The sequence below is a fragment of the Dermacentor albipictus genome, chromosome 2 (assembly GCF_038994185.2).
Source record: "Dermacentor albipictus isolate Rhodes 1998 colony chromosome 2, USDA_Dalb.pri_finalv2, whole genome shotgun sequence".
Taxonomy (NCBI): Eukaryota; Metazoa; Arthropoda; class Arachnida; order Ixodida; family Ixodidae; genus Dermacentor; species Dermacentor albipictus.
Genome location: NC_091822.1, coordinates 162,718,747 through 162,746,598, shown reverse-complemented (window position 1 = coordinate 162,746,598; position 27,852 = coordinate 162,718,747). Strand labels below are relative to the sequence as shown.

The following is a 27,852-nucleotide window of genomic DNA, read 5'->3' as shown; positions in this document are numbered from 1 at the left end:
TGAATAACATAAACACTGCTCCTTAGTATTCAAAATGGATTAAGTAGCTTTTTTTTTAATTTTTTTCATATGCTTACTAGAGAGTGACAGCATTGGGCGATATGGTTTCAGCCCGTCTTGACATAAAACAGTTCTGCATCACTCAGGGAAAACCTGTAAAACTAAGGGAATTTGGAAATGTCAACTTGGTAGACACCCTGCCGACGTAACATACGGCAGAAGAAGAGTGGGGACAGGGGATGAGGGCCCATAAGCCACAGGGGAGGACAAGCGGTTATGCGAGGTAGCAGGCTCCGTGCTAGGTGCAGCGGAATAATATTCGGTTCACATGTTCGCGGCAGCATAGTGCACAGATAGAAAATGTTTTCTTACTATCTTCAAAAAGCGTTTGCAGTGCCCTAATAAAAAGCCTCAACAAAACCCTTTTTTACTCGGCTACTACCTAACAATTCTGCAAGCGGTTGGAGCCCTGTTAACCTTGGTCAAATGCTTAGACCATGCCACCCGCTCCGCGGCGTTGATATGGCGCGGAGACCCTTCCATTAAGCCTGCGAGGACTGCGCCGTCCAGTTGTCGGCACAGAACGCACACCTCCACGTGACCAGCGCGAAGACCATGTAGGCCACCGCCGCCAGCTGAAGAGCTCCCACCGCATAGTACAGAGCCCAACCTCCGCGAGCGCCCGGGCTCGTGCCGAAGGTGGCGTACGGGTTCGAGCTCGTCGTCGTGAACTGGAGAAAGATCCAGAACAAGCCGTCGAACGTCGTCTGTCCTCCCGAGCCGGCGGAGGAAGAAGCGGCCATGGCACCGGCGCCGAAGACCACGTAGAGGAGAAAGAGGCAGGAAAGCGCCGCGGCAGCTGCGGTCAGGGCTCGGCGGTTGACGATCACCGTCGTCCCCCGTGGGGTCCCGACGCTGACGACGCGAATTCTGCCTCCGCGATCCGTGGGCGCCAGTTGGGCGTAGCTGAGGTGGCCGGCCACGATCGAAAGTTCTGGACGGAAGAGCGTCGTCGTCGGTTGCGTTGGCGGCGTTGCTGCGGGAACGTCATCGGACTCGGATCCCGGACTCACGCTGCGGAAGCGTTTCCTGAGCCCCGCGAAGAGCCGGTAGGCGTTCGCGCACGCGAGAAGCCACGTCTGCGCCACCGTCTTGCCGTGCAGCAGAAGCCAGCCGAAGAGGAGCGGAACGCCGAAGCAGACGTAGCCCAAGATGGCGACCTTCACGGCGGTCGACGTCTTGGTGTAGTCGTAGCCACCTGCGGAAGCAAACGCCGGCGGTTTGAAGGTGGTATGTTAAAGAGAAATGAACTGGGTAAACTGTTTGACCCAACCGATATGCCAGTGCGTTAATTAGCACGTTTACAACACCTCTGGGAGAGTCGTACGGATTCCCCCCAGCGATAATAGTCATCTATAGCGTGCGGTTCCTAGGAACCGCACGCTAGACGACTATTTGTCAGGAATGTCACTCTGACAGACGCATTCCGTTTGTGCCGTCCGTCACCCGAAAGTATATGCAGGGGACTGCGCCGGTGCGTATTGCCAACTTGGTGGAGTTCTTTTACACTTAGCGTATAGAAAGCTCGTGGTAATTTGTAACACGTGTATACGGGCGTTTTCGCACGTCCAGAAAATCGAAATATAGAAAAATTTATGAACATCTCGCGCAATATGTAAATCGGTGATATCCGAAGCATTTTTTAAAAGTTATTATTCAGGTAACTGGCTACCTGGTGACGCGCAACACGTACGTGTGTGTGACATGTGTGACGCGAGCGTATTGTAATAACGGTCACAATACCGGCGCGACGACGGTCGTAATGCGGCGTGGGCTGACTTATTTACTTCGGCGAGCAAACGTTACAACCTGTTTTGTTGCGACCTTGGGACGATCCTGAAGGCGCTGCAACATCACTATCAAAGTGCTATAGTTGCTACGACGAGGAAAACTGGCCTGCTCTCGCTTTTATAAGCGAATTGTTGCTATGCGACGTGACTGCAATGTTCGAGCTTGTACGAGGGAAGAAGGCAAGGCTTACGGTAAGGTCTCTGCAGCGCTTGCGAGTGGCTGTAGCCCAATGGGCAGACCGTACGGCTGTTGCGCTGGAGGAAGTAAACGCTTCTCGCGGATAGAATGTATTCGAATTGCGCTGTGGTACCTATGCGCATGCTGCCCTCTGAAACTATGATGCGTTCAAGACGTCCGTCGTGATCGCTAGTAGTCGGCAACTCCGCTTAACGAAATATATATCAAAACGTTTATTTAAAAGAAAAAAAAAAATGCAGAAAGCGAGTGGGTGGAGCCCCTAGTCCAGGGCCCCACTGGCTTGAGCGGTCCGCCGTGCTTGGTCGAGGAGCGCTAGTTGCATCTCCCGATCCTCGCTGGCGAGCCAAGTCTCCCACTGCTCCCTTCCGGAAAGTTTGCCGGCAATTTTTGGTGTAGTAATTTTGGGTGGCCTGTTCTGGCCACCCAAAACGAAAGGTTCCGTATAATTTGTGTGCGCCCGCGCTTGTGTGTGTATCGTGTTTCGACCCTTTACGCGCTCACACAAAGCTTCGCTGTATATAAATTCCAACTCGCTGGATCTGCTGCTGCTAAGCACTGATTTTCTGTCTTTGCTTTTCGAGATCAACTGATATTGGAACCACGAGACAGCGCTTGTACCGCTGCCAGCTTCTTTGTGTCCTGTCTTTCTTGCGATGTTGCCACAAAAGGCAGTTGTACCAACTCGACCAAATTTCCATCCTACTGCGTTATTAAAATGCAAGCGCGGACTCTGGCCACTTTCGCACGAGGCTAATTCGGCGATGTGTACTTTGCAGGGTCATGTTGACAGAAAGAAATGGAAAGGTGTCGCATATTTGGATACTATACCTGCAGACAGAGTTTCATACAGTTGTAGGAAACTCTACGTCTGCAAACATGTATACCTGGACGCGAATATACCGTAATATACGGGACATACGGTGAAGTTCGAACTGATATCGATCTTGGCACTTATAGGGCCCCGCACCAGGCCGCACAGAAAATTTCGGTTATACGCTGGAAGTTGTTACGTGTCCACAGGGAGCGTTCTGCCGCAAAAATTTTTCAAATCGGCACATTAGAGACGTTTAGCTTGTACGCTATTCCGGTAAACGAGAGCGGTTTGGGCGGATTACCGGATGGTCGGGGCGTAAACGTGAGCGGTGAAGCCGCCTGGTGTTGTAGAGCTCAACCAGACAAACGCATAGCTAAAACTGCAGTAACTCACCGTATCCTGCTTCGCCACTCGTGCAAATTTTTGGCAGCGGCGTAATTGTGAACACGATTACGCCACTGTCGGAAATTGACGCCAGCAGCTAAGCAGAATACAGTAATTAGCTCTGTGTTTGTGTGTTTGAGCTTTGCGCCACCGATCGGGCCGCTCACCTTGACGCCCCCGCTAAACCGGAAAACCGCCCGCGCTTGCCCGGATACCGGACTCGCTAAAGGTCTCTATTAATAGCCGAGATAGAAATATTTCAGTGCCGTGAACCCACGATTTCAGCAGGCGGGCTTCACTTCCAAGCAAGACGCTCTCTCCACTCGCCCCGTCTAGCCTCCGCAAGCGAAATTCCTTCTCTGCGTTCTCCCATACCGGACCTCGAGGACCACGTGACGCATGCGTCACAGGCCCCGCCTTCATTTTTTTCTCCTCCCTTTTTTTTTTTCGGCGCTACGCACTTCCGCTGACGGCGTCGCGCGCGAGCTGTGCTCTCGTTCGCGCAGCGCACGATTTTGCGCGCTGTGCACAAGGAATCATGACTAGCGGTATAATTCAGTGTTACGCGAATACTGAGACAGAACGAGCGGATCGTAGAGCGTGATCACGTGCTGGTACACGGTAGAAAATGACATAGTTTCGGTACCTGCTCACGTGACCGCACGACCATGGGAACAATCAGACGAAGTGGAAGTACGTCCCTCTTGCTTCGGTGCGAAGTAAAAAAAAAACACGAGACATTCCGTTTGTGTGTTTTATTATTTGTCAGAAATTCAATTCTTCAATTCAAGCAACAGATAGCACCAGATAACAAATATCTTGAATAATTCTCGAAGTCACGTGTCACCACGAGCGACGTCACACTGCGAACACCAATACGTAGGCGCAGTCACACGAGTACGTCATCCTCCGGCTTGGAGCGCGGCGGCCCCGAGGAGAAGGAAAAAACGGCGTTCGGTTTGAAATTTCAGATAATTCCGCGGCGGGTAGCGATGTACTACTTTGCAGACACGATCGTTATCGCGCAATGTATGCTCTGCGACCTAGCAAAACCTAGAAACAACTTAGCCAAGCCTACCATAACCTCGCCAAACCTAGAAACGGCTTAGCCAAGCTTACCAACAACTTAGCAAAACCTACAAACAACTTAGGCAAGCCACGTAAAAGCTAGGTAATCACAAGCTCCGCTGTCGACTCCAGCCTTGCACCACTCGTGCAAGCTGCGCACGTTTTTAATGCATAACAAAGAACACGCGTATAGCGTGTAATTTCTCAGGCTCGAAGCATAAACCCCACATCAGCTCACATTAGAGCTGTTCGACTATAAGTAAGTTTACTGGTGCACTGAAGACCCGCCGTGGTTGCTCAGTGGCTATGGTGTTGGGCTGCTGAGCACGAGGTCGCGGGATCGAATCCCGGCCACGGCGGCCGCATTTCGATGGGGGCGAAATGCGAAAACACCCGTGTGCTTAGATTTAGGTGCACGTTAAAGAACCCCAGGTGGTCAAAATTTCCGGAGTCCTCCACTACGGCGTGCCTCATAATCAGAAAGTGGTTTTGGCACGTAAAACCCCAAATATTATATTATTATTATGGTGCACTGAAGGTACATGCGGTTGCAATTTGGCGATAAGTAAGGACCACAGTTTTTATGACAATTATATGATTAAAGATATGGGAGCCCTTTCTGCAGCTGTCGCGCATATGCGACATGTTCAGCGAATTAGCACGCATGCACGATTAGCGATTACGATAATCAAAATTAAGATCTGGAGTTTCACGTATCAAAGCCCACGACGTCACTACGAAGCAGACCGTAGTGGCGGATCGATTAATTTTGATCACCTTGGTTTCTTTAATTAACGTGCACCCATGCAATGGGCGCAATGGCAAGCACAAGAGCGTTTCTGCATTCCTCCGTCATCGGGATCGAAACCGCAACCTCATGTTCAACAGAACGACTCCACCCACTGACAATTAACACCATCCAGCATGTTAACGGAATACATTTGGTCGTAGTATTAGGTGTCTACACCAATTTGGTGTTTTCTTTCCAAGTATTGGTCATTCAAAACAGCAAATAAAGTCAAAATTAACTCCTCACCTGACGTCGTCAAAAGCACCAGACTGAAGAGCATGGCATCGGAAAACGACCACGGTTCTCTTCCAGTTGCGTGGCACCCCCTGTGGTCGACGCCAGACATTCTCTCGTCGTATTCGACCAGATATTCAATCACTGCGTGATTCCACGCCTCGGGTCTAGATGGTAGCGTCTTCAGCTTGCCGATCAGGCGCTCAGCAGTCCTGTTCCTCAGCTCGGCAACAGTGGAAACGTCCCAGTCTTCGTCCCCGCTAGTCAGAACCATGAACACAGACGCTCCTAAGCTCAGGTAAAGAACCAGAACTAAGCTCAGTGTCACGCGAATGAAAAGCGGGCCGAAATACGGGTTCTCACGGATCCACAGGGCGAGCCTCGTCCTCCACAGCGGCATGCTTACATCAGGAAAGTGTCATGTCGGAGCTACTGCTTCTTTAGCGCCGACAAGTAATCGTAAGGCTGGCTGGCATCGGCGACGAATCTGTAGCAGACGACGCGCTACCGCAGGCGTCGCGTCGTCTGCTTTCGCGCTCTCAACGGAATTGGAGCGCGACGAAGCTGTGCGCGCTTTGGGTTTTTCGTTGCCGTGGGATTGAAAGACGGAAGTGCAGAGCGCCGCGCAGTAATCAATAATCCAACCTGTTAACCGAGGCGCGTGATCTGGCTATGCAATTGTCCGTAGGTCATTGACCCGCGCGATGTACATAGTAACGCCACATAAGAGTGTCTGTATTCCAGGCAGGGCTCATCTTTATCGGCGCGTACGTGGCCTTTGAGGTTGTTTCATCATGTAAAGTGCGTTTCAGGCAGTACGAGTTTTGTTATTACCGCAATATATAGCATTAGTAGCGTAGCGATATTTCTTCAATCAAATATTTAATCGAAGCAATCAATTCGTTTAAACACCTCTTCATTATATCTTGCCACAGAGATATGTCTGTATCTATAATTAGATTCGTAGTCTAGCCATCTTGAAAGCGACTGCAACGGCCAGTATGCCCGCGTAGCTATAGCTCACGCCATGCGAGCTTGATTTACAGGGATCCGCCATATTCAGCACGTTGACAAAGCCTATAATACTTCTAGAACGGTGCCATAAGCAGCCTCCCTTTTTCCACGCGTTTGAATCCGGAATAACGGAAGCCGGAGAGCCGGCTAGATAACGGGACCGCGACGGGACGCTGTGACGTAACCTCGTTGCCGGGCAACTGGCGTCGCCTTCACCCTCTCGCTTGTTCTTTGCGGCGAGACTTCGCGAGAACTTTGGGTGGCCGAGAACGTGAGATGGGAAGATGGCGAGTCTGTGCCGAATCAAGTGCTTTCTAGCGCCTTCGTCTCTGTCGCTAGGATCCCATATTGCAAGGTAGGAGGCGCCGGGCGACCTTTAGGCAGCACTGGCGCCAACTCGCCGACTGAGCTGGAGCTAGGCTTGCTGTTGTCACCACAACGAAGTATGGCGGCGGTGTTTTTTTTCTCGCCAGCCCGGACGGGGTGCAATGTGTGCCGCTCCAGAGGTGACCTACCTCCGATTTTCATTGTGCTGTCGCCGCAGCCAGAAAAGGAATCACCGAGTCACCCCACCCGGTGGCGAAAATAAGCCCTAATTTCTCGAAAGTGCTACTGCAGAAAGGCCGTCGGCGGCCTAATAAACGCCAACGTCGTAATCATTGGAGGGTTCATTAACGCCAGCCTAACGTAACCAGCCGGCGAAAAAACTGGAGCGTAACGACGGGGTAAACGGTCGTCCACAAGGCCGTTACCTTGCGCGACTTGATGACAAAGAAAAATGCTCACTGATGCCGTAACTTGCGTTACATTTCCCTTAAAAATGGCAGCTGCCGGATGTTTTGAAGAAATGCGATCCGCTCGTCCCAAACGTACCGCTGAGGTGGCGACACGGGCGACTGGCCTTACCTTCTCGTGACACTTGCTGTTCACGGCTTCGCTAACTTCCGTAGCTGAAGTCCCTGCACACTCTTCAGCTTCATTCGCGATCTGTTTTAGTTCTCGCTTGGCGCCAACGGAAGCTATGTTTCTCTGTCCTTGTTTAGGGCGCTGAGTACGAGCTCGTGCCGGCAAGTGAACAGCTCCGAAGGATGGCTGAGCAAGCTGCTGCACGTGCGGAAGATCGAGCCCGGCAAGGATTCCCACTCCCGACTCCTGTCTGACACGGAAGTCGTTTACGAATTGCAGAGTACGCGCCACTTTCAGCATTTATTGATCGCTCGTTACCGTCATGTTCTACCGATGCTTGTTTGTTTACATCGCTTTGTTTACGCGCAGTTCACGATGTCAAGCCGGACGGAGTACAACCGTATCTGAAGGGATAGTGAGTACCTTTTTGACTTCCCCCTTCTTTTGTTTAACGCGAGTATTTGAGCCAGTTATAACAGGAACAGAAGGTCAGTATGCTGCACACGTTAAACAGAACGTGCTTGTCAGTTTATGCTCCCTAGGGTTGCGAGGAAATATAGAAGAGAAAGTAACAGCACAGATCCTTATGCATGAAAGAAACCAATCATGAATGACCCACGCCATGGAAGGCACTATTATACTTGTACTATTATGAATAAAAGAAAAATATTACGAGATTTAATGAAAGGATTTTGAAAGTAACAAAATTGGCTGATATTATTAGTTTCGAATTTTCTTGTGGAGCACTAGGTCAGTCTGTGTTATGCAATATGAATGAGGTTTCACATACTTCAGTTTACGTATCGACCACAATGCCTACATCGGTCTAGTGTGACAATTCAATGTGTCTTTTTTTTTTTTTCAGTGAGAACTACTGCCAACTCCTCCAGAGCAAGGCACCTGATTGCGAGCTGATTGGCAGCTGGCAGGTGGTGATCGGAGATCAGGACCAATACCGTACGTAGTGTGCCGCCTCATTATCTGTTTGTTACACTGGAGTCTCAGCAGTTGGACATCACCGAAAATAAACCGTCCTAGAAAAAATTGCCTACACACATTTTAAGGTGCACTGTCGATCTTATGAAAACCTGAGTCATTGCTCATAATCTTGCAAAGTTATTGAACGTTTGATCCTTGCAAATGTTTTTGATATTGTGCCACTAGCGTAGAGAGGAAGGTGCATGCAGTTGCAGCAACACAAATGTTGCTGTACCTCAAGTTGTCCAGCTGCATGCCTTGAGCTTTGATTGACCTGCTGTGGTGACTCAGTGGCTGTAACGTTTTGCTGCTGGATTGTAGGTTCATAACCCAGATTGCATGTGACAGGGCAACTGGATATTGTGGGGCAAAATGCATGTGTGCTTAAATTTAGGTGCATCTTGAAGAACCCCGGGTAGTTGAAGTTATTCAAACCCCTTTCTGCTATTTCATCTGTTTAAAAGGATCTTTCTAACCTAATCGAGCAGTCATGGCAGCTGTAGCAGTCCCTGTGTCCATGCATTCTGCACATTCCAAAAGTGCTGGTTTACTGTGCCTCACCTAACTTTTTGCTGGAGTTCTATAGGCTCACTGAAATTTTAATTCAGGTCTAATCTGCGACAGCTTTAGCACGACTTTGTTGGCTAAATCTGCTCTAATGTGTCTTTGGTAGATAACATTGCTAAAATGTATACTAATCTTTCATTACCTCAGCACAAGGAAAGTTCCGAGACTTTATCCAGAAAAGTAATACGATATCCTACATGATCTCTCCAGAGTTTCTATAACATTGCCTTATTTGTTGCTGCAAGTCAGGCTAGGTATTCAAACCACATTTGACTGTAACGGAGGCATATTTTTCCGCACTGTGTGACTTTCTCATCACAGGCTTGTTCACACCTAAAGTTGATTGTTGCGGCTTACACTATGCTTTTCTCTAATTTCTTCTCCTCTCAGTTCACATCTGGCGCTTCAAGCAGGGCTGGCGGTCGGCTCACAGTTCAATCAACCTGTGCAACACAGACAATGACCTTGTCACTCTTCAGACAGACGAGTCCAAGTACCTGAGGGCACGTCAGAACCAGTACATGCTGCCCTTCAGCTTCTGGGGCAACCCGGAACCAAAACATCATGGGGGCATGTATGAGATACGCTCCTACGTCCTCAAGGTTAGAGCCTACTGCATTGTCGCTTTGTCAGTTTTCCATTTGACGGTAGCAGTTTTCCTTGAACTGTGTCCATTCGAAGAGCTTGAAATGCTCCAAAATGGTTGCTGTAGGGATGTGCTATTGATAAGTATTGCCCAGTGAACAAAAAATAGAAATGAGAAGCAGAGTTTACATTAAATTGCTGTAAATGTTTCCTCCACTAACATAGCTTGGAAACATGTACCCTTGTGCATGTGACTGTGACGTTACTATAACTTGAACACAGGGGCATTAGTTTGCCAGACTTCTTTCATTTCAGTTAGTCTTCTTTTGTCTCACTTATACCAAGAGGCTGACTCTGGTGAAACCAGCACTTTGCATGCTTGTAGCAATGGTCATTTTCCTGAGTGGCTGATATTTGCTGGAGTGCCATGTGTCATCGTACAGGGTTTGTCCGTAAAATAATGAGACAGCCTGTCCTGCTGCGCTGCAGTCGCCAGTAGCGTGCTTCCCCAAGGTGGGATTTGTGGTGGGGGTTCTAAGCTAAGTAACGCACTGGGTAGCACTCGCGTCTGAGCTCTGACGCAGTGAAGATCTGAAGTGGCGCAAGACCTGTTTTCTAGTTTTTGTCATGTCAGAAAACAAAAAATTGAGAGATTCGCACGACTATGTCCTTTAAGAGGCCATTCTATTATTTGTTAGAAAAGTGTTTCAGGGCTCTTTTTAAGTTAGATTGTGCTAAAATCTATGCTGTCACGTAGATATGGTGTGAGGATTCTAAAGTGGTGTTTCCACATGCCACTAGTTTTGACGTTCTTTCTGGGTGACCAAATTTCTGCTCACAATGAAACTTGCCTATGCGTATAGCCTGCCAATCTCTAACCTACATTTCTGTGTCGTATCCATTCAGATACTCTGCCTTATTTTGTTTTGTAACAGTGCTGGCGGTAATGGCTACTTTTTCATTCCAGCCAGGAACCATGATTGAGTGGGGCAACAATTGGTAAGTGTGCTGAGCACTTCCCTCCCGCACCATTGTTTTTATTCTATATTGGCACTGCTGTCATTGTACAGAATTAAGTAGGAGTATGCAATAATTTGAAACTTTCGAATAGTGAATCAAATGTAGTGATTCAATTTTGAAATCGAATAGTCGTTGTTCATAAGTACAAATCTTTCTGAAATACTTCAGTATCATAAAGTGTGCTCACTAAAACATAAAATTTTAGTAAAAGTAGGATAAATTTTATCCACTTGGCCAAGGTATGCATATAACATGGGAAGTCATATACTGGAGCAGGCTACATTGCTCAGGGAGGCAGATTTTACCAGCTTAATCACAATCATTTGCACTCTTCGAAAAGACCTGTGTATGCAAATGAACAACATATTTGTTCCTAATGTTCCATTTGTACTTTTAAAGGGCCACATAGCACATTTTGGTTATACACTGAAAGCTGTCACGTGCCCTCTAAAGAGTGTTCTACTGCAAGAATTTTTCAAATTAGTTCATTAATAGCAGAGATAGAAATATTGGAAGTGTGGCGAAACCATGATTTCAGGAGGAGAGTGTCACTGCCAACGTAGACACTCTCTCCACTTGCTCCCGTCTCGCTTCTACAAGCAAAATACCTTCCCTGCATTCTCCTATCCTCGAGCTGGAGTATCACATGACCGATACGTAGCGAGCCTCACATTCTTTTCCTTTTGTGTTTTCTTTCACGTTTTTTGCCGAGTGGCGCACTTCCAGTGACGATCTCTCACGCGAAGTTTTGCGCTTGTATTGTTTCGCACAGCGCATGATTTTGTGTGCTCTGCACAAGAGCACCTGATTAGCTCTAAAAGTCAGTACCACAGTCACGAGCACTGAGGCAGATGCAAGTGGATCAAAAGCATGGTCGTGCATTGAAACCAGGCAGAAAATGGTGGATGGTTTTCTTTTCTTTATGCGTGACTGCACGATGTGGGAACAAGCAGACAAAATGGAAGTATGCCACTTTTTCTAGGGCACGGAGTAAAACAGACTCGCAGACATTCGATTGGTAGCTTTTATTATTTCTATAAACATTAAATTGTCTATTGAAGCAACAGATCAAACAAATAACTGATGTTGTCTTAATTCTCAAAGTTGTGTGTCACTGTGAGTGATGTCACAGCACTGCAATTTACTTAGGTGCACTTCTGTGATTGACGTTGACTGTCCAGCTGGGAGTGTGGCGCTTGTAAGGAGAAGGGCCCTTTAACAATCAAGGTTTCATAATGTGCAATGTACAGAGAGAAACTTGCTAACCTTAATACTAGGATGTCAACATTGTTTTATAATGATGGTGAAAACAGCTGTTTATTGTCCAAAAACTATTTAATTCGATTTGGTTCTGGCGCTATTTGATTTGTATTCGATTTGTTCTCAGAAATTACTGTACTCCACACCTAGAATTGGGAGTGCACACAAAAGTTAGGCACACAGTTGTGACGAACCTTTCTCATTCAAGGTTTAATCTTGTGTACCATGTGGTTTTAATTTAATTGTGCACCCATCATGCTGATTGCACAATATAGTGGCTTCAAATTCCAGCCATATTGGCCGGACCTTTATAAGGAAGAAAAAGAAAAAGCAAAAAAAGATGCAAGGACCTTGGTTTGGGTCCAGGAACATTTGTGGGAAGTGTCTATGTGAAGTAGAAGCTGTCTCTGGTCCTAGTGCAGTGCACATCTTTTTCGCAGAGTGATGCACTTCTGTGGTTTATATAGTACTACAAGTACTATATAGGTAGTACTTGTAGTACTAGTACTACAACTATAGTACTTACAAGCACTATAGTTGCTTCAAGAAGCCAGAGAACCTTGATCTTAAGTGTTTCTTTGACATGCTGAAAGTACTAACAGAAAACTATGCGATGGACGAACAGTCGAGCCTAGAGCGTTGCTGGCAATTGCTCCCTGCAGGGCCCGAGGCATCACATTCAGAAGAGCCAATGCTGTGGCCGGCTTCTTTTCCCAGATTGGTCAGCTCTACATGGTCCACCATATCTGGAGTGAGTGGACGACTGCTGCTGATACTTCACGTGTAAAATCACCTGCAAAGTGGCTGTAGAGTTGTTTCATGCATTTTTCTTTGCAATTTGATCAGTTACGATCAACACGATCAGCCGGTTAGATATCTCGCTTTTTAATGTTGAGCTGCATTTCTGCCTTTCTTTTTTTCAACTTAACTGCAGAACATTTTTGTACAGTACACCTCTGTTAATTCAACCCCAGTCAATTTGATTTCTTTGTTAATTATATCCCCACTAAATATCGTGGCTGGTGCCGATACCTTTCTATGGGCCATAACTTTCATTATTGTGAAGCTGAAATAGGCCCTTGCTGGACAATCGGTGGCAACCCCATTCATGACACTAATGGCTCCAGCATCTGTCTGGATAGTAAATGGGATAGCAAATGCATCAAAAACATGTTATGTTCTACTGAAAGCACCCATTTCTTCCCTATCCTTGGCAGATTTCAAACTGAAAAATGGCAACTCACAATGAAATATTACTTGCTTACTCAAGTCTAACACACACCGTTTTTCCAAGAAAATTTATCCGAAGATTGCCTACACAATGTTGCAATCAGATACAAAACCGACACCGCACTCACAGTGATAGCAACAGTAACATTTGAGCCAGTGTCATCACCATTGCCATTACAAAGTGTCAATGAAACAAGTTAACACCTAGGAGGGAGACCACAATGCGTGACTTTCAGACTTTAATTATGAAAGCTCATCCAAAGGAAAGTTATTTTACATGCTAAGCTACCGGCAGAGTCCCTTGATAGTTCTTTCTGGACACAAAACTTCTATTCGCTGGCTCTATATTAGTTTTATGTAAAGCCAGCACCAGCTGTTGCGGGTGGCCATTCTTCTTCATATTTTTTCTTTCTTGGAGGTCTTCCATTTGTCTATCATTTTATTTTTGCGCACTTAAACTGTACCAGTTAATATTGAAATATAGATAGCTGAACATCTCTAACACTTTAACACGAGCCCCAGATAAAAAGTAAGCGAATAATTATGACAAAGAAGACGGCAGCCGTATAAGCAGTAGACAGGTGGTGTGAATTTGCACACGCTTTGTTGTTTGACACATCAGAGTCCAACTTGACGCACACGATTGGGACACATGAAACGGGTGAGCATGCAGCGCATAAGCTCCCCATACAGTGGAATCTCGATGATACGAATCTCACGGGGTCACGAAAAATATTCGTATTAGCCGAAATTCGTATCATCGAAACAATTAAAACTAGCTAAATCAAAGAGTCAGAGGTGAACTCACACGTACGTAAAAAGGATTTATTTCTTGTAGAAAATTCTCTAATGTCCTCTGCCTCTTTTTCTTTGTCAGGTCAATTAGCAGACTTTGTTCAAATCCATAAAAACGCGTGCACGTGTCGTCGCTGATTTCGTTTGCGCACGCCTCAGAACTTCGAGCGCATGCAGCGTTTCAGCCGCCGGTGGTGGGTCCTTCGCCGTCGCCCACGTCTAACACAAAGAACGCGGCCCGAAGCACAGCAGCCACTCCGTCCAATGGCACGCGGAAAATGAAGAAAAGCACAAAAGCAACACAAGTGTCACCGCTTCAAACTCTTCGCGCCCAGTCGCGGCCTCCGCGCTGTCTGGCGCCGCGTCCGTGCCTCCGCACCAAAAGAGAGAGGGAGAAATCACGTAACTGTCTCTTTCACTGCCATCGGTGGGGCTCATGCTCGCGGTCGCGTCCATCCGTGCGCTGGAATCGTGCCAACTGTGGTCTCTCCTCCGCACAGCGGCGCAACCTCCTCCCCTCCTTAGCAACCGGCACGCCGGTCAGGGGCGCAGCTGCGCATAGCAACCGTGACGTCACACTGGCGAAGGAGCGGCACCGCCGCTCCTTCGCCAGCCGTTTCGTTGCAGTCGAGTGAGAGGCCCGTGTTGCGCGCCATGCGGTTCGGGGGAGCGCCAGCGGACGCCGGATTCCCCCAACACCAAACGCCAGAAGAACAAGGAGCAAATGCGCATGCCACGAATGAGCATGTCACCTGATGCAAAAGCAAGGGAGGCAGAAAAGAAACGCCAACAGCGACTGAATAGATCGCCGGGTACCAAAGGCAGGGAAGCAGAACGAAAGCGGCAGCAGCGACAGGCGATATCGCCTAACACCAAAGCGAATGAATTGGAGCGCAGACGGCAGCAGCGTCTGGCTTTCGCCAAGCACACTTTCAAATTTCCGATGTCTTCGGTAATTTTCGTATCAACCGACGCGGGTCGAAAATTGATTCGTAACAACCATTCTGTAACATGTTGCAAAGTAATGAGGCTCGGCGGGGACCACAGAAAAATTTGTATCATCGAGATTCCACTGTACAAGTGACCAGAGTGTCTACCAACTGGGAAAACCGGGAATTCTCAGAGATCTTGAAGTCTGGAAATAGTCAGGGAAAACTCAGGGAATTCGTGCTTCTATCAGGGAAAATTAGCTGTAATGCTATGGAAAGGGAATGAAAGTAGTGCTGATGCTGGCTCGAGTAACAGAGGAATTGTAACGAATCGTCTTTGACGCCGAGTCATTGCTTGGAGGAGTTGCCAGTGTACAGTCGATGACCGATTTTCCGGATGCCCGATTTTTGGGACATGCCCGATAATTCGGACGGCTTTGCGGCACCTCCACATGCTCCATAGAGTCAGTGCATAAGAACGTATGAAATTTCGGATGCAAAAACCCTTTGCCGTCCGATTTTCCCGCCATTTTTCTGTGACCGCAGTTCAGAAACGGCATTAATCAAGCCACCGCTGCCGCCATTTTATCTTGCCTCCTCGAACAGGCGCTCTTGCACGCAGATCCGCTGGCAGCTGTAGCCAACACCGCGGCAACGCTACATCTAGCTACTTCGGTGTTCGCTACTGTTAACAATTTGCCACTGTTAAGCGCCGACTCAGCCTTTGTAATCCTCGCAAATGGCTTCGACGCTTGGAAAGCAAGATGCGTTGAATTATGCAGGTTTGAATTATGCAGGCATCGCCTCAATGCAGAAATGGTAGACGGTGAAGCATACACAAAGTATTGCGGCGAAGCTTAACAAGTGTAAAAAGGGGCAGTCGTCACGGGACCTAGTATGTATTCCTTAATTATACACGCGTCCACCCACCATCACCTGTCCCAGCACGAGCATGGATATATCTAATAAGTGTACTGGCAGGCCTACTTTAGAGCATCTTCAGAGGTGCCTGTGGCGATTTGAGCCACAGGCACATCTGAACCTTAGCATCTTAGCATCTGAACCTGGCAATGTTTAACATTAGAATGTTATCTAGTGAGGAGAGTCTAGCAGTGCTGTTGGAGGAATTAGAGGGCTGTAAATGGTATATAATAGGGCTCAGTGAAGTTAGGAGGACGAAAGAAGCATATACAGTGCTAAAAAGTGGGCACGTCCTGTGCTACGGGCGCTTAGGGGAGAGACAAAAACTGGGAGTCGGATTCCTGCTTAATAAGGATATAGCTGGCAACATACAGGAATTCTATAGCATTAACAAGAGGTTGGCAGTTCTAGTTGTGAAACTTAACAAGAGGCATAAATTGAAGGTCGTACAGGTCTATGCCCCTACATCCAGTCATAATGACCAGGAAGTCGAAAGCTTGTATGAAGATGTGGAATTGGCGATGGGTAAAGTCAAAACAAAAATACACTATACTGATGGGCGACTTCAATGCCAGGGTAGGCAAGAAGCAGGCTGGAGAAAAGTCAGTGGGGGAATATGGCATAGGCTCTAGGAATAGCAGGGGAGAGTTATTAGTAGAGTTTGCAGAACATAATAATATGCGGATAATGAATACGTTCTTCCACAAGCAGGATAGCCGACAGTGGACATTGAGGAGCCCGAATGGCGAGACTAGAAATGAAATACACTTTATACTCTGCGCTAACCCTGGCATCATACAAGATGTGGATGTGCTTGGCAAGATGCGCTGCAGTGACCATAGGATGGTAAGAACTCGAATTAGCTTAGACTTGAGGAGGGAATGGAAGAAACTAGTACATAAGAAGCCGATCAATGAGTTAGTGGTAAGAGGGAAAATAGAGGAATTTCGGATCAAGCTACAGAACAGGTATTTGGCTTTAACTACGGAAGAGGACTTTAGTGTTGAAGATATGAACGACAATCTTATGGGCATCATTAAGAAGTGTGCAATAGAAGTCGGTGGTAACTCCGTTAGACAGGATGCCAGTAAGCTATCGCAGGAGACGAAAGATCTGATCAAGAAACGCCAATGTATGAAAGCCTCTAACCCTACAGCTAGAATATAACTGGCAGAACTTTCCAAGTTAATCAACAAGTGTAAGACAGCTGACAAAAGGAAGTATAATATGGATAGAATTGAACATGCTCTCAGAAACGGAGGAAGCCTGAAAACAGTGAAGAAGAAACTAGGAATAGGCAAGAATCAGATGTGCGCGTTAAGAGACAGAGCCGGCAATATCATTACTAATATGGATGAGATAGTTCAAGTGGCTGAAGAGTTCTATAGAGATTTATACAGTACCAGTAGCACCCACAACGATAATGTGAGTGAGAATAGCCTAGAGGAATTTGAAATCCCACAAGTAACGCCGGAAGAAGTAAAGAACGCCTTGGGAGATATGCAAAGGGGGAAGGCAGCTGGGAGGATCACGTAACAGCAGATTTGTTGAAAGATGGTGGGCAGATAGTTCTAGAAAAACTGGCCACCCTCTATACGCAATGCCTCATGACTTGGAGCGTACTGGAATCTTGGAAGAACGCTAACATAATCCTAATCCATAAGAAAGGCGACGCCAAAGACTTGAAAAATTATAGACCGATCAGCTTACTGTCCGTTGCCTACAAGCTATTTACTAAGGTAATCGCAAATGGAATCAGGAACACCTTAGACTTCTGTCAACCAAAGGAGCAGGCAGGATTCCATAAAGGCTACTCAACAATAGACTATATTCACACTATCAATCAGGTGATAGAGAAATGTGCGGAATATAACCAACCTTTATATATAGCTTTCATTGATTACGAGAAAGCGTTTGATTCAGTCGAAACCTCAGCAGTCATGGAGGCATTACGGAATCAAGGTGTAGACGAGCCATATGTAAAAATACTGAAAGATATCTATAGCGGTTCCACAGCCACCAGAGTCCTCCACAAAGAAAGCAACAAAATCCCAATAAAGAAAGGCATCAGGCAGGGAGACACAATCTCTCCAATGCTATTCACAGTGTGTTTACAGGAGGTATTCAGAGACCTGGATTGGGAAGAATTGGGGTAAGAGTTAATGGAGAATACCTTAGTAACTTGTGATTCGCTGATGATATTGCCTTGCTTAGTAGCTTAGTAACTCAGGGGACCAATTGCAATACATGCTCACTGACCTGGAGAGGCAAAGCAGAAGAGCGGGTCTAAAAATAATTCTGCAGAAAACTAAAGTAATGTTTAACAGTCTCGGAAGAGAACAGCAATTTACAATAGATAGCGACGCACTGGAAGTGGTAAGGGAATACATCTACTTAGGACGGGTAGTGACCGCAGATCCGGATCATGAGACTGAAATAATCAGAAGAATAAGAATGGGCTGGGGTGTGTTTGGCAGGCATTCTCAGATCATAAACAGCAAGTTGCCATTATTTCTCAAGAGAAAAGTGTATAATAGCTGTTTCTTACCAGTACTCACCTACGGGGCAGAAACCTGGAGGCTTGCGAAAAGGGTTCTTGAGGACGACGCAACGAGCTATGGAAAGAAGAATGATGGCTGTAACGTTAAGGGATAAGAAAAGAGCAGATTGGGTGAGGGAACAAATGCAAGTTAATGACATCTTAGTTGAAATCAAGAAAAAGAAATGGGCATAGGCAGGACATGTAATGAGGAGGGAAGATAACCGATGGTCACTAAGGGTTACGGACTGGATTCCAAGGGAAGGGAAGCGAAGCAGGGGGTGGCAGAAAGTTAGGTGGGTGGATGAGATTAAGAAGTTTGCAGGGACAACATGGCCGGGGTAGATGGAGAAGTATGGGAGAGGCCTTTGCCCTGCAAAGGGCGTAACCAGGCTGATGATGATGATGATCTTAGAGGGCACTATGTTAGGCCTGACAGTAGTATGAGAACAAATTGACAACTCATATCATAGGTTAATTTGCTCTTTTCCTACCACCTGCCACCTTTTTCTCTTTCATGAACCTTTCTCCCACTTCCATGTTCCTGCAAAACTCTTTTCGCATGTGATTATAGAACATTTGCTGCCCTGCTCTGGTCTGTCCAATTGCAATGTAGCGACATTTCACTGTGCAAGTTTCTGACTGCTTCCTAACACCTTTTTTCAGCATATAAGGACCTCCAGGCTCGGAAGGATATTCGTGAAGATAACTGGAGGAAACCTGGTTGGGATGAATGTGTCGCTTACACAGGTAAGGCACCGAATTCGTACGTACAAGAATTGAACAGTACTGATGTGTAGGTTCATTGTGCAGATGTACTAGCAAAAAAATATTATGAAACAAATATATTTGTGTCTAGCTGCACTAGGTCCCCTTGATCCATGTGCTCACCCAATATGTCGCTGTGCTAAATCCATATTCATCCGAGGGAGATTTGGTGGTAAAGTTCAGTTGCTAAGGGTAGGTTCAATGAGGTAGATTCACTTCTCAAGGCATTCTTAGGTTTCTTGCGAAATAAGTGATTGGAATTGCACCGTGTTTATCAACAAAGACAGCAGAGATCTTGTTTCTCTACAACATAATATCACTTTTTCAGTACAAAATTTTGTTTTTGTTTGTGGAAACGAGAAGTGTGCTAGCAAGTGGTCCCTCCAGGGTGCCTACTAACTGGGAAAACTGGGACTTCTCAGGGGTCTTGAATAGTCTGGAAATGCTCGGGGAATGTGTGTTTCTATCAGGAAAAATTAGCTGTAAGTTTATTGAAAGGGAACAAAAGTCGCGGTTATGCTGGCTCGTTTCACAGACAGAAATCCTAATGAATCATCTTTGACGCAGTATCGTCGGCTGGGGGAGCTGCCAGTATACAGTCAACAACCGACTTTCTGCACACTCGATAATTTGGACGGCTTCGCGGTACTACCACATACCCCATAGAGTCAGGGTGTAAGAATGTCTGTAATTTCGGATGCAAGAACCCAGCGCTGTCCGATTTTCCAAACTTTTGCCATGGCAGAAGGTCCAAAATGGCATTAATCAAAGCACTACCCCTGCCATTTGGATTACCTTGCCATCTCGAACTGGCGCTCTCGCATCAGATCTGTGGGCAGCCATAGCCACCACAGTGGGAACGCTAGGCCTAGCTGCGTTGAATTTCGCTGTTAAGCTTCTTACCGTTCTGTGCCGTGGTTTTCATTGAAAGAATTCGCCACTGTCAGCAATGGCACTGACTCCGTCTTTGTGGTCCTTGCGACTGGCTTCGTAGCTCGGAAAGCATGGCGCATTGTATAATGCCGGTTCCCGAAAGTCAGCTTTGCCTCAATATAGAAATGCTACGCGGTGAAGCATGTGCAAAACTATTGCAGTGAAGCATAAGTGTGGGAGGGGACAATACTTACGGGACAAAATATGTATTCCTTATTTATACACGCGTGCACCCGCCATCACCTGTCTCAGAACGAGCACCGATATGCCTAGTAAGTGTACTGGCAGGCCTTCAGAGCTTTTTCGGATGTGCCTGTGGCGATTTGAGCCCTTAAAGGCAGTAAAAGACATGCATTCATTTTTTCTAACTGCCCGATTTTTCGCATGTTTTTGCGGCCCCTGCGGACGCCGAAAAATCATACATTGACTGCCCAACTGACTAAGAGGATGCTTCAAATGGCCCGTGGGGGGAACGCGTGGCGGGAGGAGGACGAGAAAGAAAGGGCCTGCACATTGCGGAATGAACGGGAAAGGAAGTGTGCCGCCACTTCTTTGAAGGGGCTTGAGCTAAAAAAGAAACAAAGGGTTGGCTTACGCCGAGGTGCAGGCGTCCCTCTATCCAAACCAAAATAAACTCTTTAAAGCAGTGAAATGCAACGCTAAAGCATTATGCGCGGGTTGAGAGTATGTAAGGACACATCTTACTTTTGGTAACAGTGCAGAGGGACACAGACAAAATGAAGAAACGACTACACAGGCTCCCTTGTTGTCATGTTTCTTCCATTTGTCTGTGTCCCTTTGTGCTGTTACCAAAAGTAAGACGAATCCTAACCAACTTGCCCACTTTGCTATCTTGCTTCAGCTTATGTCAGGACAGTTGAGGTGGACTTACCAGCTGTTGAGAGAGAATCTCACTTGCAACAAAGTTCGGGCCTCATACCAATGAGGTTACTATTAGTCGTTAGAAATAGCTCACATTCGAAAATATTTGCTTCTGTATGCCTCTCCTTTTTATTCGTATTTGAGAATGTTCTACTCAATCTGCATTGGGTTTCACCATCTTTTTTAACGATATTTTACTCGCTGTGCATTTTACTAACCCCTCCCTTCTCTTTTCTGTTTGAATAAAATGAACACTACTCCTTACTATTCAGACTGGATTAAGGCATTTTAAAATTTTTTAACGTGCTTTCTAGAGAGTTACAGCATCGGATGACATGGTGTCAGCCCGTCTTGACATAGAACAAAAACTTGGGGAAAACCTGGAAAACTCGGGGAATTTGGAAATGTCAACTGCGTAGACACCCTGTCCCTCCCCCCTCCTCCCGCTGTGTTGCTTATTCTATCGGTAATGTTAAAGGAGACCACCACCCATTGTGCTTGGTGAGAAAAAAAAAACATAAAACATACAGTCCGCGGTTAGCGTATGCTGCTCTGAACATCTCAGCCAAATTTTGTAGTGGTGCACAGCATGTGGATCTCACAAGCAGAGTGCGAAGTCACTTTCTCTTAAACGCTCTTTTCAGCAGAAGCCTTCTCCTCACTCTTTTCTGGGCACATTATTTCATAATATAGCTGATTCTCATACGTAGCTGCTATTGGCCAATAGCTGACATCAATCAAGAAGGGTATTCGGGTCAGTGTGCTTTTTGCTACTGCTATTGTGTATATTTAGTGACGCAGTTGAATAAACAGGCTGATGTAAGCGACACTCTGCTTTCGAATCTCGATAATTACGTACTTCTGGGAAAAGCTCACTATCGTCTGTTCACACTTGGCCGTAGCTGCCAACGTTGTAATTAAACTTAGCCACCCTGCTTATCGGTGTCATACCCATCGGGTCTTGCTAATTTCATCTAGTTTTTAACACTCAACTAGCCTCGAACACCACAAAACTTAAAGTCGGACCACACGAACACTTGGCAGCACACACTCACCCCTGGCCATTCCTGGTTATGTGCCTTGGCAGACTTCGTTTTGTAATAAGCTATTGATAGTGCATCAAAATGCACGAGTTGGATGTGGCTACTATCCATCAGTCAAGCTGACGCAGGATGAGGCCGGTCTGCACCATTTATCACAGCCATACAGGATCATATGAGCACAAGCGTGCACTCCAGCCCTGTCGTACACAAAGTAAACACCGTAGTTGCATGTAGCTGCGGTCTACTATGTAGCGTAGAAACCACGGCTGCCGTGTAATGCTGCAACCTGTCCACTGGCTGAGTGTGCTGTGACTCTCTGTGGACAACCGTGTTTGGCGCGTCGTAGTTATCAAAATCGAAAATAGTGGTGTCAAAGTAAACATCCAAAATAAAATTTGAACTGCAGACCACGGTGACGTTCAGTAGGCGGAGTGTTGTGGGCACACCCCGCTCCGCTGTAGCGTTTTCAGTGGAAATCATTGAGCAAGGAGCGGAAGCAGCGCAAAGCGTATGTTTGATTGTCAATAACTCTGCTTCTGCTGAATGCACTGAGCAACCTCATATGGCAAAGTATTTCTGAAATAATCTAATTTTAACTCCAAATTCTTTTCTCGACTTCTGTAAAAAGTGATTCAGGGCCCCTTTAATGTCTTCAGACTTGTTCACACAGAAGTTCATAGCAGAGCTCCCTGCTAGCTTCTTCAAATAGCACAGATGAGTTAAAAGCTTTTTGCACTTTTTCTTTCAAGACCTGGGAGCTGTTGCAATGGGAAGTGGCCAGTAAAGCCAAAAATCATTGATAAAAGGAAGTCTATGTTAGCTGGTAGTCTGTGGGCTCCTCTAATGTCATTTAGTTTGAGCAAGCGTAACAATAGAAGCAAATTGGTGTCTGTTTTCTTAGTATGCATGTTCTATACTTGGTGAGCTAATCTAGTTAGCATGGCCTCAGGGACTCGACCATCTTTCAGAGATATAACAAGACCTTGAATTTTACTAGCAGCAGTAGATTGAAGGGGAGTCCACAAGACATCCAGTAGTCATCCAAGCACATGTGTACTTAACGCAAGTTGCATTTGTTGTCGATTTACAATTGGCTTCTAACTTCAACTGCCCTTTTCTTCCCCTGCTTTTGTTGTTTGCTTCCAGTTCCTCTGATTCGGGAGATGCGGTCAAGATGGATGCGGCCCACTGATTTTTCGCCACTGAAGTAGAGAGCAAGCATAGGCTGGATTGAGGTGCAGAGGAAGACTGCAGGACTAGGAGTGGAATAGGACTTCACCTGTTAACCGTTATGACTTTTTAAAATCGATTCCTATTTTTTTTTATATCCCTAGTTTGTTTTCTGAAGCATTTCACTGTCGTAAAGCATAACATACGAAGGATCGACGGAGTTATACACCATTTTTTTGCTGTTTGATTATTTTAACCATTTTATTTCCTGTTTGATTATTCTAGCTAACTTTCTTTCCAAGCTCACTTTATTCTTGTTTATGTCTCGAGCTGGGGAAATCGCCTTATTGGTGTATTTTGCAGAACTTGTTGCCCGGAGTTTTTTACTCTGTGAAAAGTCTGTTGCTTAGCAGTGTGATTGTGCATTTGCGCCACATGCTAATGAGAAAATACGAATATATTTTTTATGTTACCTACTTGGCTAGCCTTGTGTAACTGCTGTATTTGTGCGACGTTATATTTTGCTCTGCAGCTAAGGCTGAGCACAGACTGAGGTCTGTTGAATCAAAGAGCAAGAAAAAAGGAAAAAAGACTGCTGGGACAGAGTGTTTTTGTAAATAATGTGTAGAGATATACAGTGTTAGTTTATAAATAAACTGCCCTGCAGACGACTGATGCATCGTTATTGTGACTCCTTGTTCTCTTTTGCATATCCCTTTGATTATAATTTATCATGAACTAGTATATATACATATGTATATATATATAAATATAACCGTTCGTTAGGCTCCGCGTAATGGTTCTAATTTTGCCGTTTGTCCCTTTTTTCTTTTCGTGCTTGATGTACCAAAGACTGACTGCACGATCTTAGCTCCAGTGATGTTGGTTTTAAATAATGAAACGTCACGAGAATTAGGCCTCCCTGTAAGAGGAATCGGTGTTCAATGCCTGTTTCAAGCTTGGCAGAGGCGCCCACTGTCACCCTTAGTCCGGTGAAAGTGTGCTTGGAAGAAACGCGTTTTAGACGCAAGGAACATGGCGTCGCGGCGGGCGCGTTGAGGGTCGGGTGCGGAGCGCGCTTACGCCGGCCGAGCTTTATACACACGGCATTCTGCCTCTATATATACACCAGCACCCACGTAGAATGGCAGGAAGGCAGAGAAAGTGGGTCCTCCCGACGCCCGGTTTTGGGAGTGGGCGGCACGGAATTACATGCGAAGGGCCGCCAATGGCTCCGTCCCAGGTTTTTGTTTTACTTCTCGAGAGGAGGCGACCTCTGGCGGACTTTTTTGGAAGCTTGCCGCCGCCTCCCGCTCCTTCGCCCGGAGCAGACGACGCGGTCTTCTGTGTGCAGCAGACGACGTGTTCGCGGCCGTGCGTTGTCGCATCTGCTGCTGCAGCGCGGCATTTGCGACTTTTTCTGTGCACGGTCGAAGTGTGGATTCTCTCCTTTTTCTTTTATAGTTTTTCTATTATCTCTTGTTCCTGGGAGGAAGCTTGTTCTGTGGCGATTTTTTTTTCTTCTACCTGAACTCGCGGTGCTGACGGCCTCAAGATGATGGAAGGAACGCTTTCCGAGTATGCCTTCTATTTACTCTTTCCGTGTTCCCTACTCGTCGGACTGCTCTGTTTGGCCAAGCACATCATTCGAAGGACCGAATTCTTCCACAGCGACGACTCCCTTGAAGGAAAGACCATTGTTGTGACAGGTAAGTAGTACTGGAAGTTCCTGGCACATGGCATCATCTGGGATATTGTACATCATTGTGCTTGGCGAACAATAACCGAGACGAGCCCGATGCTACAGCTTGGAAACGCTGAAGATTTAGCTGAGCGCTGTAAACGTTAAGTTGCACAAGTTGTGTAGATATGTGTAAAAGAAGGCTTTGAATTCTTAATGAAGCTCGACAGAATAAAGGGAAAAAGAAAGGTGGGAAATGCATTCACATCCTTGAGAGCGACTTGCTGCAAGAAACAAAAAAATATGTTCCAGACTAAGCGTTCGTATATCTACGTAACTTCGCTGTTAGCTTTCACCCACTCTTGTTGCATTTCGTAGTCTCAAGCACACTAAAGAATACGAGAGAGCGTAAAAAAGAACGACCTTGCATAAGTTGGTTTTATCGGTGACCATGGCATTGGTTTCATGAGAGTTATCGCGAGGAGGTGTCTGCTGTTCCAACATTTTAGCGTATAGTCGGCCATCTCTTGTAAGCTGCGCGCGAAAGCATTTTGCAAAAGTTGCTTATAACCACAACTGTTATGTTTGTGCAATATTTATTTCTTACGGAGGCTGTTTTGTAACATACGCAGACATATGCAGTCTCGGAGGTTCTTTGGGACGAGTAAATTGTTTTCGGCATAGTCCTTATTTTGTTTAAGCGAAATTCTGGAGTTAAGATGAAGTCGCTCTTACAATGACTACATTATATTAATCATTCTAATGAGGCTGCGCATGGAATATATCAAGGTGCACGTAGGATTCTACAATAAGAAAAAAAAACGCGGGCTTGGTGAACATCTAGGACTTTCCTGTAGATAGTTTTGCAGGAACGTAAACAACCACCACCAAAAACGAACCTGTAAACAGTATTAGCAAACTACTGTTGCCCTCGAAAGCTTTAAGATTGCAAAAAGTGTGAAAATATCAAATTCATACTCTCGCTGGAATCAAGTAGATTTATCCGCAATATCGGTTTATGCGAAGTTTTTCGCAGTCATGGTCGCATTTTGTATCGGATCACTCGAAGTGCGGTGGTGCCGGTATCCGCTTTGTACGAAATGCGAATTGTGGGATATCACTAGCACACGCGACCACCTGTGCAGCATACGCAGGGACTCTTTACTTTCGTATCTTCCTGGAGCGGCAAAGAACGCTGCGATGGTAACTCCACCAAATGGTGGCAGCTGCTTAGGCCTAACTGTATCACGCGATGATAGCCGAGAGCTGCTCGCTGCCCAACGTTTGGGTGCTGTTTGCGTCCATTACCTTAAAGCTCTCTATTATGGTAATATATACGCTGTTGAATACTATACATATATTTATGGGCCGCAAACGATTTTATATTTTCTGTTTAAGCTTCACGGTGAAGGCTTAGCGGCTCGTAGTATACTTGAATTGCCTTCGCCGTGGCTCCAACCCCGACACATCCAAGTGGTTATACACCCACCTCCTTCGGCTCCGGCTAATTAGTTGCATATGGGTCCAAGTTCCGTTGTTCTTGCCTTCCGGACGTTCTAACGTTATTTTCGAGGCCGTAACCTTTATACAGCGGAGAATGCAGCAAAACAAGTTGACACTTCCGTTGTAGTTACGCGCAGCGACATTGTTTCGGCGGCTTCCTGCACAGATTTACGACGCTATCAGTCTCGGCCTCCTCGCGTCGTGGACAGCGAACCGTGCCAAGCGGATCGTTGCACATGTGGCGGCGTGTATATCTGGCCTCCGAGAACCGCGCGGCTGCAGTCCGGCGTCCGGAGGCACCCGTTTTACCAGGCGTCGAAAACGAGTGGCCTTGACCGCCTGTTTTCGTCATTGTTTCCGACTCCGGTTAAGGGTGTGTAAACGCGCAAGAGGAGGCCCTGCGCGTGTGCTTTTCTCAGAGCCGATTCTCGTCCAAAGTGTGTGCGCGCGTGTGTGTGTGCGTGTGTGTGGTGCCTGGATAGCGTATGGGGCCGCCCTCGGTCGCACGGTGGGAGCGGGGGAGTCCGGGCGGACACATTTAGCAGCGGTGAGCTAGGCCCCGGCGGGTTTAAGTTTCAACTTCCCGACGGCGGGGGTCTATTTCGGGTCGGCTCGCGAGCCCGTGGAACGAGGGCTCCGAAGCAGCGTCCAAAGCAGCACTGCCGAGACGGTCGCCGATGGTGCGAGCTTGCAGACGTGAGCATGAGTGTATATATACAGAGCAGAGAACGCTGGATGTGTACAGTGCACCTGGCGGTAAACCGGCGGCATTATGAACGGTTCGTGTTCAGCGCCCTCATACAACGCCACGTAATGTCAGTGCGGCGAACAGAAAGGCGATTAGCGGCAGGCACGGGCTGCGGAGAAAGCGGCATCATAAGGATCGAAGGCGTGTAGCGTGGCAGACAAAATGCCACCATCCCAGCCTCGTCGTCTGTTCCTCCCACCAAATAGAAGCTTTCAACAGTCTTCTCACTAAGTTTGAACAGTGCTACTAGCGGGAACCGGTCATATTAATTACGACTAGTTATAGGTGTGTGAGAAAAGGCCTATTTACGGTATGAATTTGCACATCCACTGCACCGCAGGAGCGCACGCGCAGCGTTCTGTTGTGGTTGTGCCTGACGTATACAAAGTACACGTAAGCCGATTTGCCAAGTGCAGACTGCACCAGCCTCGTCTTACGCGACTAAACAGCGCGCAGTGGATGCGACGAAAACGTTTTCCGATTGAAGAATGATATACTGTATCGCTCTGTTAGGTGCTGTGTCATCATCGCTATTTATTATCATCCGTCGTGTCATGTGACCGACCTCGAGCGTAACGCGGCCGCGTTCGAGAATGGCATGGATCGTTGCAAAATATGACACCTGATTCGCCATACATCATTTCTCTCTTTTTGTTTCTTTACTTTTTAAGTGTCATTCCGTAGCGAGAAGCTGGACCAATGTGCTATTCCATCTTGTGCACTTGGGAAGACTGTTATGTTCAAGCGTAAGTTGTTTTAGGGGGAAATGAAAACGGCAAATGCTAGCCCGATAACGCGTGCATACAGTCACTCTGCGAAAACGCGAGAGTAACAAAGTGCAGTCTAAAGCTATATTGGTGATGAGCGGTCACGTGCCCACGCTGGAATATTATGCATCCAGATATGCAGTCGAATGTCGGTGAAACGATCACGGTTAATACAAATTTCCGGTTGATGCGAACTTTAAAGTTTCGGCCACTTAGCATAAAGAGATTTTCTCGTATATCGCCTTCATCCATGACATTGTGATGGACCATCAAT

At 46.7% G+C, this 27,852-nt stretch overlaps 3 protein-coding genes and 1 long non-coding RNA gene across 5 annotated transcripts in view; 2 read left to right on the top strand and 2 right to left on the bottom strand.

The window, feature by feature from the left end:
• Positions 1-472: 472 nt before the first annotated feature.
• LOC139056230 (uncharacterized) lies at positions 473-7,356 on the bottom strand. Of its 2 annotated transcripts, XM_070534279.1 has the most exons (3): positions 7,260-7,356; positions 5,352-5,599; positions 473-1,258 (listed from the first exon to the last, which is right to left on the bottom strand). In XM_070534279.1, the coding sequence occupies exons 2-3, from the start codon at positions 5,449-5,451 to the stop codon at positions 543-545; spliced, it is 816 nt and encodes a 271-aa protein (XP_070390380.1). In that variant the 5' UTR covers positions 5,452-5,599; positions 7,260-7,356; the 3' UTR covers positions 473-542. The 2 variants fall into 2 exon arrangements, with proteins under 2 accessions (XP_070390380.1, XP_070390379.1); XM_070534278.1 differs by lacking the exon at positions 7,260-7,356 and having other exon boundaries at positions 5,352-5,834.
• Nipsnap (protein nipsnap) lies at positions 6,554-23,564 on the top strand. The gene is made up of 9 exons (XM_070534280.1): positions 6,554-6,708; positions 7,397-7,539; positions 7,629-7,674; positions 8,125-8,216; positions 9,195-9,406; positions 10,357-10,388; positions 12,332-12,420; positions 18,750-18,833; positions 22,856-23,564. The coding sequence occupies exons 1-9, from the start codon at positions 6,638-6,640 to the stop codon at positions 22,918-22,920; spliced, it is 834 nt and encodes a 277-aa protein (XP_070390381.1). The 5' UTR covers positions 6,554-6,637; the 3' UTR covers positions 22,921-23,564.
• On the bottom strand, positions 12,368-26,332 carry LOC139056232 (uncharacterized). Its single transcript, XR_011512229.1, has 3 exons — positions 26,050-26,332; positions 18,103-18,159; positions 12,368-12,473 (listed from the first exon to the last, which is right to left on the bottom strand). It is a non-coding gene; the product is annotated as an uncharacterized lncRNA (long non-coding RNA).
• LOC139056229 (retinol dehydrogenase 13-like) overlaps positions 24,226-27,852 on the top strand; it is a 37,723-nt gene continuing 34,096 nt past the window's right edge. Inside the window, exon 1 of the mRNA XM_070534277.1 lies at positions 24,226-24,588. Within this exon, the coding sequence (XP_070390378.1) occupies positions 24,435-24,588 (154 nt within the window). The 5' untranslated portion in view covers positions 24,226-24,434. The remainder of the gene's footprint in view (positions 24,589-27,852) is intronic.